The 12,807-nt window shown below is 37.9% G+C and overlaps 1 protein-coding gene across 1 annotated transcript in view; it reads right to left on the bottom strand.

Moving 5' to 3' along the window:
• Nucleotides 1-9,264, bottom strand: part of STXBP5L (syntaxin binding protein 5-like) — a 386,990-nt gene extending 377,726 nt beyond the window's left edge. Inside the window, 2 exon segments of the mRNA XM_012640519.1 lie at nucleotides 7,654-7,850; nucleotides 8,980-9,264. Coding sequence (XP_012495973.1) covers nucleotides 7,654-7,842 — 189 coding nt within the window. The 5' untranslated portion in view covers nucleotides 7,843-7,850; nucleotides 8,980-9,264.
• Nucleotides 9,265-12,807: the final 3,543 nt, after the last annotated feature.

Below are 12,807 nucleotides of genomic sequence, written 5' to 3'. Positions count from 1 at the left end.
CACATTCTCTTGTTCCCAGCCTAATTAGGTGTGGAAACAAAAGCTTTTATAACGATCACTATTTTGACACTTAAGTAGGAATAAAAAGCTTAAAGTTTTTCTTATGGGAAATAAAACTCAATTTAGAAGTTTAAAGCAGGGCTTCTCCTTGAGACCTTTAGGGATATAGTCAAAGTTATTGCTGTTAAACTAATATGTAAGTGGTTTTATAGAACTATGATGTAAGAAATCAATATAATCACTCTATTACTAAACTATGAAACTTAATCCTATGATTTTTCACAGGCACATCTTTAAGTGAAAACAGAAGGATGTCTACAGAAATGCACCAAAACCATAAGTAATAGGAATTTTGTTTAACCACTAGTAATAATCCTATAGATAAACATATTTTGAAATTATGTGAGATTTTAATTTAGTTCCATATTGAGACAAACTAAATGAGACCAACAACCCAATTTGCTGACAATTACTAGCACCAAAGGACCTTTTGTGAGAAAACATGATTGTTCTCTACAGTAACTTTAAAAATCTATAAACATACTTTGTACATGTCTATAATCCCTTACTTGAGTCTGCCCCTACACCTTTATGCTCTCATGATAAGCAGAGAAGAGAACCTGGAGTACTGAATAATCTGGCTTTGGTTTCTGGTTCTTAAAATTTTTTTTTAATTTTAACTCATTTTGGTTCTTAAGCTTGTAACATATCAGTCTTAACAAAGGTAACTTAATTCTTCCTGGTTTGCCTCTATCACCACTTTTTAAAATGCCATCCTCTACTGTCCTTTTTGGTGACAAGATCATAAAGTCATTGTCGGATGCTATATCCATAATTAGTCAGCCTACAGTGTCGACCATTCTACCTTTTATTCTACCAGTTTATAACTATAGAAATGAGACAAGTCTACACATCTCAGGGAATCTTCTATCATTCTTTTTACAGATGAAAACTGTAGAAATGTGGAACTGTGATCATGGGCTTGTACTAATCTCAGCTATAGAATTGCTCACTTAAAATAATGTAAATTCAGGGGATTGTGGAGACAATGGAAATCTTGAGGAAGGAATAGTATTCAGGGATATTTGGGCACTTAATTTCCTTTCAGCTTCCAGTCTCCTGGAAAGCCCAACTGTCTACAGTCCACACCTATGTTTCTGATTCTATATGTATTTACTTGGGAAGACCTGATATTATGTCTGGTATAAAGATAATGATTACAAATCCATTTCCCAGCATAAATGATACTAGTTATCTGTTGTCTCTGACATCATGACCATTTATAAAAACAGCTTATAAACGTTTATGAATAGTGAGTTGTCTAATTTGAGTTTATTCAGAACTTTAGGGATTGTGTCATTTGGTTCTGATGACATATTTATTTTTGTCTACTTTGTTAATTAAGTCCAGAACATCCCATGTTCTGTTCCCATGTCCAGAACATCACTGTCAATCTAATATTTCTGAACTATTCCCCCAAAAAGATCATTTGGAAACAAGAATGTTCCTAATATCTTCCTCAATAAAAACTGAAATAAATTTAATTGAATCTTTCTACAATCTTCCTTTCCATATATTTTTGAAAATTAAATACCACATTCCTAAAGTGATATCATTCTTTCGCTAGATGATTTCCTTCTCTTTATGTGATATAAAATGTATTTCATAAAAGTATCTCCAAGAAGCTGTTCAAAATAACATCTAGTTTGCTCTTAACATACTACTATCAGCTTCCTTGCTGTTATTTATTCTTTCATTTATTCAACAAATATCTGACTGCCTTCTTTGTGGCAGGCACTGTCCTATACATCGATGAAACAGATGAGAACAAATAAAGCCTTGCCTTCATGGAGTTTATATTCTAATGGAAGAAACAAACAAAATGTAAATATATAATTTAATAACAGGTAGTTTTAAGTGTTACCAAGAAAATGTAATCAGGATAAGGGTAGAGAGTAAAGGGGATGAGCAGTGGTCAATGAGGACCTCTCTTGAGTGGGTAACAATCGAATTAAGAACTGAAAAATGTGAAGAAAGCAAGTAAGGTGAAGGGAGTAAGTAACTATTTGGGAAGGTGGTGAGTAGAGTATTTCAAGTAAAAGAATAACAAATGCAAAAGCCTTGAGGCAGGAATCATGTTTTTGAAACAGCAAGAAGGCCATTGTAGCTTGTTAAGACTAATAGAACAGTTGAAAATAAAGTTTTGTCAAGGGCCAGATGACTTAGGGCTTTTTAAGATGTAATAGGACTTATGATTTTATTTTCAAGATAAATGGAAAGCCATTGGAGAGTTTTGAGCAGGAATGGCATATGATTTAAATTGTAAAAGAATTCTTCTATCTATTATGAGATAAGATTGTAGTGAGGCCTGAGTGAAAGCAGGGAGACCACTGAGAAGACTATAGAGTAGTAGTCCAGGCAAGACATATTGTAGGCTTGGATCAGGGTAGCAGTGGTGGAAGTAAAAAGACGTGATCATTTTGGGGATACAGTTTGAAGGAAGAGTAAATAGAATAGTCTTTACCCTCTCAAAATCTCTATGTGTCTTGAGAAATTTACGATATTGTTTTTTCTAGAAAAATAAGAACGATGAAACAAAGAGAGTAATAGATTTAAGAACTAAAGAACAGAGTGTTAAAGGTATGTCTCTTACCAACTTGGAGACCTAGTATACTACTAAAATTCTCTAGCCTCAAATGTCTTACCAGTAAAATAAAAACATGCTTCATGACTATTATGAAGGTCAAATGGGATATATTACAGACGAAGCTCTCTAAACTAATTTTAACTTCCTAGATTAACAAAAACTCCATTCTCTTTGTAAAATGTACAGACGGATACTAATGGTCCACTGAATGTGTAAAACTAGTAAAATACTCTCTAGCTAAAATATCCACATTCATCACAGAATGTACTTACAGAGACTAGAAAGAACTAAAAATAAATAAAATAAATAAATAAATAATAAATAAATAAAATACCCACATTCTCTTGTTCCCAGCCTAATTAGGTGTGGGTCAGTTAACTATAGGGATGAAAATATATGCCTGTGTGTGTACATATACTTATATAAATACATATATATACAGGCAAGTACCACATAATGACATTTCAGTCAATGATGGACTACATATATGATGATAGTGCCATAAGATTATTATGGACCTGAAATCTTCCTATCACCTAGTGATACTGTAGCAATGTAGTGCAATGCATTACTCTTGTGTTTGTGGTGATGCTGATGTAAACAAACCTACTATACTGCCAGTTGTATAAAAGTGTACAGTGATGCCCTCGGCCTTCACATTCACTCACCACTCACTCACTGACTCACCCAAAGCAACTTCCAGTCCTGCAAGCTCCATTCATGGTAAGTACCCTATACAGGTGTACCACTTTTTATTTTTATACTGTGTTTTTACTGTACCTTCTCTATGTTTATATAGATTTAAAAACACAAATACTTGCTACTGTGTTGCAATTATCTACAGTAGTCAGTACAACATGCTGTACAGATTTGTAGTGTAGGAGCAATAGGCCATACCATTTAGCCTAGGTATGTAGTAGGCTATACCATCTAGGTGTGTGTAACTACACTCTATGATGTCTACACAATGACAAAATTGCCTAACAATGCATTTCTTACAATGTACCACTGTTGTTAAGCCACAGGACTACATACATAATCTAGATGATTTGACACTTGGTTTGCCTCAAAAGCATGTAAGTTCTTACTCTACTTTAAATAAACCAAAACTGAAAACTGTACATATGCATTTGGGGTGGTTTATGGAAGCGAAGTCCACACAGAACTCCAATCAGAGAACCAATACTCAACATAAATATCTTGGTCATTTATCAAGTGATTTGTAAATTGATGTATATTTAAATGTTTAAATATATCACTATTAATCGCTTTCTGTTTTAATCTCTTTTCAGTTAATCAACCAACCATATATAATGCTGCTTCATCTATTCAAAAAGTATATTAAGTGCCTACTATAATGGTTCTCAACATTGACTGTGTATCAAAATCTCCAGTGGGGCCTTTTAAAAAAAAATACAAGTACCTAGGACCCATCCCTAGAGATTCTGGTCCTCTAAGACAGTGGTTGTATTGGAAATCTCTTAGACAGCCAGAATTGAGAACAATTAGCCTGCTAGGTAGTGGACACTAACAATTATAACAAAACAACACCACCAAAAAAAAATTTACTTCTCAAAGAGTTCATAATATAATGGCAGTGACAAATTTTTAAAAAATTCTTTTAATCACAAGAAGGTGCTAAGTCCACACTATAGGTATATACTGGTGCTACAGGAAAACAGAGAAGAGGGAGAAAAAAAAAATAAACCTGGTGGAAAGATGAGAAGGCAGTAGTCACAGTTGGTCTCATGGAGGTGATGTTTGAACTATGAAGTAAAGGGTAACTGGGAGTTCTCCAATTATGTGAAAGATGGAAAAGACATTCTACTCAGAAGCAATAGAATGAGTAAAAGCATTGAGATATGAGAAAATATGGTGCATTCAGGGAATGCAGAATGCCTAGGGAATCAAGGAAATGAGAACAGAAAGGTAAACAAGAATTCCTTCTAAAGGGAACTACTATATACAAACCAAGTTAAGCAGTTTGAAATTTATTGTATATAGCAGTGGTTTCAAATTGTGTTTCACAAAATTCAAGTTCAGGAAAGCAGTTCATGTATTTCACAGATACCTGAAAAACATGGGCATTCAAATGCATACGTACTGAACTTAAAATAGATTACAATAACCTGATGCAGTAATTTGTTTTTTGCTGACCTTGAACCAAAGCTGCTTCTGTCATTTCTGTGGTTTTGAACATCTTATAGATATGTCATTGATTATGAAGGGTGCAGCTTTATACTTTAACTTTTTTAAGGCTAATAAATACCCTCCTACCTACCTATGGATGACACTGCACAACAAAAAACGAATATAAAAAATTTTGTATTGGTTGGCTATATAATTTATTCCTACAATTTATAAAATAAATCTATATCAATAAAGTACCACTTTTTGTTTAAATGTTATTTGCTGGAGTTTCACATAAGACTTTTGTTTGAAGAGCATCACTGTTCTAGAAAAACCTACATAAAATTTTAGCAGGGAAATGACATAATTAACACTGTATTTCCAAAATAACCATTAATATAACAAAATGAAGTATAATAAGGTAAAACAAGAAGTGAGGAGATCAGTTAGGAAGTGAGTTCAAGAGACCAAGCAAGAAAATATGATGGAATGAACAAGTACTGACGGGATGGAGAAAAGGACACAAATTTCAGAAACAGCAAGGAAACAGAATAGATAGTATTTGATGACTGATCAGATGATAAAGAGGAGAATAGTTTTCAAAAGAGCAGAGTCTAGATTTATATTTTAATTTTGGTCATGTTGATAAGGTAAAAGTACCCAGAAGGTGCCAACTCCTTAGTACTCAGAATAAAATGTTCTTTGCACATTTAATCAGTGAGTCTAAATGAAGTCCCCATTTCAGTAACAGTTCTAATTTTGGAATTTCCTTAATCCATTTTTATATATTTTATAATAGACCACGTAACCTATAATACAGTCATACAACCACTTTTTAAAATTAAATATATTCTTATCCAAAGATGCCATATTATTTTCTGCATTTAGTAAGACTTCAGTAATATTAGTACAAAGCTTACACAGCTATCTACGCCTATGATTTATTTGAAAATTATGACCTAATATTATTATAACCCACTGGTTATATTCATTCTACTATGAACAGGTGATTTTAAAAACTGTAACAATAATATATACACTTCATCACCCTTTCCATTTATACATTGCCTTCATTTTATTGTCTTGTCTGATCATCCCAATAACCCTTTTTTAGTTACGGAGAGCAGAAATACTTATTTCTATACTACAAATGCAGAAATCAAGGCTCAAGGGAGATAAATGGCTTGCCCAAGATTATATCGCTGCCAAGTGGCAGAGCTTTAAATAAAACACAAATTATCTGGTTCCTAGGCTAATGCTCTTCCTACCACGCCATGTTTTTGAAGTAGTATCTATTTAACTTCTGCCACATCCTATGGCCATCTCTTGTCTGAATACATAGGAAGATGACTATATATTCCATTTTCCTCCCTTGCATTTACCCATTTCCCTGAAAATTTAAATTTTTGTATTTAAAACCTTCTCTACCAGCTTTACAACCTCAACAGCCCAGTGCCATTCTGCTTCAGCAGTCTGTTTTCTATACCAATTTTACCTCTACTAAAATTCTCCTGTATCACTATCACATCCATGGACCAAATTTGGAAATTTTTTCCAGAATCTGAGAATGAAAATAGCAATATGTCAAAAATTTAAAAATTAGGGCGTAATTCCCATGCATAGCAGTTCAAATTTGGCCTCCAGGACTCTTTTACACATTCATCTCATGACCACTATTAAGCCCCTCCCTAATCTTATAGAATATCTATTATTTCATATGGAGGAAAAAAATCACTATTGTATACAAATTTCACAAGGTAGGTTAAAATTAAATTTGTTTATCAAACCTAAACTTGCTTTTATGTAAACAAATAACCATAGGTTTAGTGTTTTAATAATGACCCTGCTAGAAAGAGAGGCTGAGACAATGATTGAAACTTGTTATACATCATTTGCTTAGTACAAAAATAATTTTAATAATTTTTTTCAAAACTTTTGTTGAAGTGTCAAAAATGTGATACTTAATTTCTGTGATTTCACAAGTTTTCTATTTTTTACTTAATGAAACATATTTATAAAACTATATTCATTTCTATCACATCAATGACTTAGTAGCTTTTTTATTGCATATAGTAGGTCAAAAGCACATTCCCAGGCAACCCCAAAAAAGGACAATAAAATTATATAAATCACTCTACATCAGAAAGTATAACAATATCTCTATGCATTAACTTAATGCTTGTTTTATAAATTCTCATCTTCTCTTCCCATCAGAAACTCTGTCTTTTGCTTATTCATTAGTTCAACATCAAAGTATAATTACCTAAAATGTTTTCTCGCTAAACCAGAACACTGGCTATTTTTGAGTTCTTACAAGTATTATTAAATACAAGTTCTTCCAAGTATTAAGCCTGTGCATTTATGTATTTATGAAGAGTTTAAGAACCTGGGGGGTGTTTTTATTCATAATTTTAAAGCAATGCCATTGGACCCTTTTAAATAGACATTTATCTATTATCTACTTAATTCTAGCAACATGTTAATAGCTTTATTTACTTTATACTGAACAGTGAAATAAAATCACAGTTAGTTTCTCTGAATGACAACACAGGCAACCAAGTGACTATTTTCTCCTTCAGTTTCCTACTTATACATAAACATTAAAAATTTTGTCCACTGTTGGAACTCCTGCAAATTCTACTTTTTATGTGTGTTTATTTCCCCCTTAAGCTATCATTGCTTTTTAAGTTGATGCTGAGTTGATGCCCGAAATATCTTTATTAATTCAAACTGATCTAGTCACAGGGTTTTTTGCACCAGACTCTCTTTGATACTAGCATCTCAACAATTTCCAGTCCCTACTGTGTTTTTCCCCTTTGTTTCCTCACAACAGTATAATAAAGAAATAATAGGCCTTAAGCCAATTCAAAACTTACCTTGCAAATCTGGAAGTACTCTGAAGTCAGGGTTTCCTGAATCTCCTCTCTGAGAACCCCAGCAGTCCCTCCTGGATGTACGGAACCACTTCCAGCCCCACCACCACTGTTACTGCCACTGCTGCTACCACTGCCAGGGGAGGAGGCAGTTAAGCCATCCAAAACTTTTCGAAAATTAAACTTCTTCATTTTAAACACTGTTGAGAAATTCAAAGAACGGGGAAAGGGATGACTTAATACATGGAATTATACCTGAGCAAAAGCCTTTATCTTTTCATTAATCAAGGCAGTAGCCAGTCCCCATTTTATGAATATTGGCTATAATCGACCGGAAAAAAGAGTCGGGCTTCATTTCGTCAAATTTTAATTCTAAAAAGCGTATCCTTAAAAAAAAATAGACAAATAAAACACAACTCCAAAAGCAATAGTATTCCCTCCTCATACATCAGATTTTCAAGCTGCCCCAGCTGTAGCTGTTACGCTTTATCAGCAGTGGGGTAAAAATAAAAGGCAGTGTCATCATCGTCATTAGCATTATATCATCATTATTATACAATCAAACCAGAGTCCAACAGACCAAGACTGCCTTTCTCCTAAGGGCGGGCTTTTCTTCTAAATGCTCAGCTCATAATATTCTATTTTCGGAAAAACAATGTTGGAGGGAGCCAGTATTTACTCTGCCACCACCTTCCAGGCTCTCCCCCCATGATCTTCAACGCTCCCTTTTCCTCAATAGGAAATAGGGGAGAGGCCTTTATTCTCCACCCCTAACAGCCCGGACCTCAAAACATCTGCGAGTGGCCCACAGCAACAGCCGACGGGAGGGGCGAGCGGCCACGCCAGGTGCCTCCACTTGTCCCTCCGCTTCCCCTTCCTTCCCCCCGCCCGTCTTCTGCCCCGCGTCCCTCCATCTCCTGCCCCCTCCCTCCTCCTCTGTCCGTAGCCGCTGCTGCGCCCGCCCGCCGTCCGCTCTCCCCCCAGCACGGCGGCAGCTCTCGGGGGACGTGAGGAGGTGGCGGCGACGGCTGCGGCCGAGTCCCCGACTCAGCCTGCTGGGCGCGCACAGCCGCCGCTGCCGCTGTCCCTCCCCAGGGCCCAGAGCCGAGGCGCGGGGCTGTCGCCCGTGGACGCGTGAACACACAAACACCCTCACACAGACGTTCGCGCGCCCAGCCGGAACACACACAAACACGATCACAGAAACATTCGCGCGCGGGTGCTCTCACGCTCTCACACACACACGCATACACAGGTGTGAGGGAACCACGGCTGGACGGCGGCGACGGCGTCCCAGAGGGATGACTATCTGTCCCCAGACTTAGGCACCTTCCTCAGACGCCACCAACCGCCTGCCAGCCTGGGAAGCCAAGGGCGCGGAGGGAGGCGGGCTCGCCGGCGTCGGTCCAGCCGGGCTCCGGCTGCTTCTTCCAGTCCCTCTGGTCGCGGCGCCTGGCGCTCTCCGAGGTCCTAACCGAGTAGGCGGGCTCCACTACAGGCTCCGCCCCCCGCCGTGGGAGGCAAGCCCCGCCCCCGAGCGGCCCCTCCTTCGCCCCGCCCCCTTCTGCCTCTGCTGTGCGGGGCTGTGAAAGGGGCGGAGTGCTCGGGGACGTCAAAGGGCGGGAGTAGCTTCGGCACCAATCCTACACTCGGTAGGGCCAAGCTCTATGGTATCGAAGCGCGGAAGAAATTTGCCGATAGGCCAAAGGTAAAGCCAATGAAAGGGGGAGGGGAGAACTTAGAAAAGTAGGTGAGGTTTTTGATTGACAGCGGTATTGGCCAGTACACGGGGCGGAGGGGTGGGGTCGTGCTCTGGGGGCTGTAATTGGCGCTACCTGTCGAAGGACGCAAGTGTGAATCAATAGAATGCCCGCAAGCGTGCGAACCTGAGCGCCTAGAGTCTGAGGTTGCAGGGAGCATTACCTTGGGTATGGCACCGGACGATATTGTGAACTAGGCAAGTGTGTTCAGCTTTTCACTTCTGTGATCCTCTTCCCGCTGTTCAGGCGCATCTATTGGGTCCCCTCACTGCCCTGCTACCTATACTCAACTTGTATCTGTGATTAACCCCTACGAAACGGTTATGGCTTAACGAGTCATCTCTGCCAGAGGGAATTGTATTTCAGTAGATTGGGAATATATAGTCTTCCAGATCCTAAGGAATTGATTGCTCACCTTATTCCGTCTAATAAGTAGAATTACTCCTTCCCCCTCATCTTCACATATACAAAGATATTTATTTAATATTTTTAAAGAAACGTTTTCTCACTTAGTAAACCTCGTCAAGATTATACAGGGTGTCCCAAAAGTCTTCATACAAAGGAAATATTTTGTAATGAATATTTTGGAAATAAAGGTATATTTAGCTACAATTTCCCATTTTCCCTATGTATGGCAACTTTTGGGACACCCTGTATTTTAAGCTTTTTCTGTGAGTCATAATAATCAATTTGAAAGATGCACTATTTGGTGCAAAAAAAAAAAAAAATAAAACTGCATCAGGATGGGAAGATTTGGTTCTGAGCCCTGACTTGCTGTTGAATTGGGGAAAATTTGGATCCAGATGTCTTTGTCTATGAAATGAAGGGCAGCTCAGGGGGCCATAGCTAACTGTAGACTTCAATTTGGGCATCACAACAGAGCTCATTGTTAATTATTCCAAATATTGTTTTACATCTAAGATGATCTAAGATGACCTCTTTTTTCTTTCTTTCTTCCCCCTCCTCCTGCCCCTCCTCCCTTCTCTCTGCTCTCTCCTCTCTCTCTCTCTCTCTCTCTCTCTCTCTCTCTCTCAGGAGAGGGGAAAGGGTAGGAAAGAGGAAGCCAGAGACTTAAAGGAGAGAAATTACTTGCTCAAGCACATAGCAAGGTGATAGTGGAAATGGAATAGAGCTCAGTTTTTCAGATCCCCAGCTCAATGCTCACCTTTTTGTTTTGAATTTTTCAGTACTTAAAGGCTATTTTTCCCCTTTTGTGACTCCCTATACTGACTGATAGTCTCTCATTGCCACAGCTACCCAGTAACTTTCTTGAACACGGGCATGGAATTGTATATTTCTCCTAGCTTGTTTAGCACCTCATGCAATATTTCACTTATAACAGGCACTTAAAGGGTTTTGAACAGGTGGTTCATTAATGGTTATGATTTAACAGTTAAGGATTTATGAGACGGTACCCAATTATATCATGTTTGGGAGGGGTAAAAATAAGGGTGGAAACAAATGCGATTTCTAGTGTAAACTAGATCTTGGTAGGGTTCCAAATTTCATATTGGATTCCTAACAGTAGGTATGTTTATCCTTACTCTTTTTTCCCACCTTTTTTCTTCTCTTCTTCCTGGCCCATTGCTCACTTTGAAGCCTAGGTGCCAATTAAAGCTAAAGAGTTTGCTTTTCTCTTTTCATTACTGGCTTTTGCTTTAAGGGTTGGGGTTGGGGTTTGCTCTCTGTATTGACTAGGAATTGCTGTCTAGAGTAATAGATTTAGGTGCCCTCCTTCCCTTCATCAGCAAGTCTGTCTGCAACTTCTTAGTTGTCCAATAAATGAAAACAAGCCCATAACAAGTGGTGGTTTGGTCCCTTGATGAAAATGAAGAAAGAAGATAACCCAATTCAGCAAAGTAAGATGTAATGTTTACAAACAAAACCCCTTAAACCACCCATCACTACACTATACTATCACAAAATGTTGGTAATTTTTATTCTAAAAATTTTTAGAGAGCTGAGAAAGAAAAAACACACAAAACAGATTGACAGAGACTCTTTTTGAGGACCCCAGAGAGAATTTAATGGATTACTTAAGTTAAAAAGTGGTGACAGAGTAGATATCTCTTCCCGTGGAACAACAAATAGGTATTGGAAGTGGAAGAAAAGCCAAGTCAGAATATATAAATGTTTACAAAGAAATATAGGAAGACTGAAAAAAAAAAAGATCATTAGGATGCTTTGATTGGGCACTCTTTGGGACTATTTTAAATGTCTTTGTTCCACCACAGTGCCTTATACATGGTAAGTGACTGGTAAATATTAATTTGAATAAATGACATCAAGTAAAATCTTAACATAATTGCAATCTCAATAGAGAGACCCTGTGGACAAAGGATGTTGTGATGCCAATTCACAGATTGTGAGCAAAGGATAGAAAGGAGCAAGAGGTAGAGTGCATTGTATATGTGAAGGGACAACAGGAACAATCATAGCCTAAAAATCTTACTAGGTGATAGAAGCAAAATGAAATATCGATGGTAGCAAATTTCATCCTGAATTAATTAAAAAGTAATAAGATATTATTTTATAAGCAATCTGGTAACAGGAATGAGATCAAACCAGAAAATATATCTTATGAATAATGTGGGAAACTTTACAGTTGTGTCAGGTGTGTTAGTTAGGGACCAAATCTGCAGATAGCAGATATAGGCAAGGAGAGCAGTTCCTAGGGACAAAGAAGGAGGGGACAGGAAGGGACTGAAGGAAAACGTGTCTTACAACCACAAAGAGCAGGAACTTGAGGTTTTGAGGCATACACACCTGTGGAGCTGCAACTTTGTTACAAGAACACCTGTCAATCATGTATATCAATTATCTTGTAACATCCCACACCTCCTGTTTGCCCTCCCCTGGGGCAGGCCAATAAAAGAAAACCACCTGAGCATCCTCAACGTCTTTCTCCACTCATGGAGACTAACCTGTTCCTCTCTGGAACGTATTCTCTTCATTTTGTATAGCTCCCTTCTTTTCTGCAGTAAAAGCTGTTTGTGTGGCATTGCTTCCTGTCTGTGGTCACTCCGTCACACTGGCCCTGCTTGGGAATTTTCCAAGCAAGGAGCCAAACAACCAGGACAATAGGCCACCAAGACGCCAGACCTGACAGGTGGTAATAATGAGGAGCTGCAATCATTCTACTGCAAACTGGGAGACTACATCTTGGAGAGGAATTACTAAGGTAGAGTTTCTGAATAAGCCATGATTTCTTCCTAAAATGACAAGTATGAAGATCTGCAAGAAAGAAAAATAGTCTAAGCTTGGTCATTGGAGCAAAATCATCAAATTGTTTAAATAAATCTAATACATTGGAAAGATTTTTAGGCTATATGTTGAAAATATATAACAACTCACTTGAAGGGTTTGTGATTTTGGATTCAAGCCAACAATGAACCTG

The sequence above is a fragment of the Propithecus coquereli genome, unplaced genomic scaffold, assembly GCF_000956105.1.
Source record: "Propithecus coquereli isolate 6110/MARCELLA unplaced genomic scaffold, Pcoq_1.0 Scaffold10, whole genome shotgun sequence".
Classification (NCBI taxonomy): Eukaryota; Metazoa; Chordata; class Mammalia; order Primates; family Indriidae; genus Propithecus; species Propithecus coquereli.
This window is presented reverse-complemented; position numbering and strand designations above follow the sequence as displayed.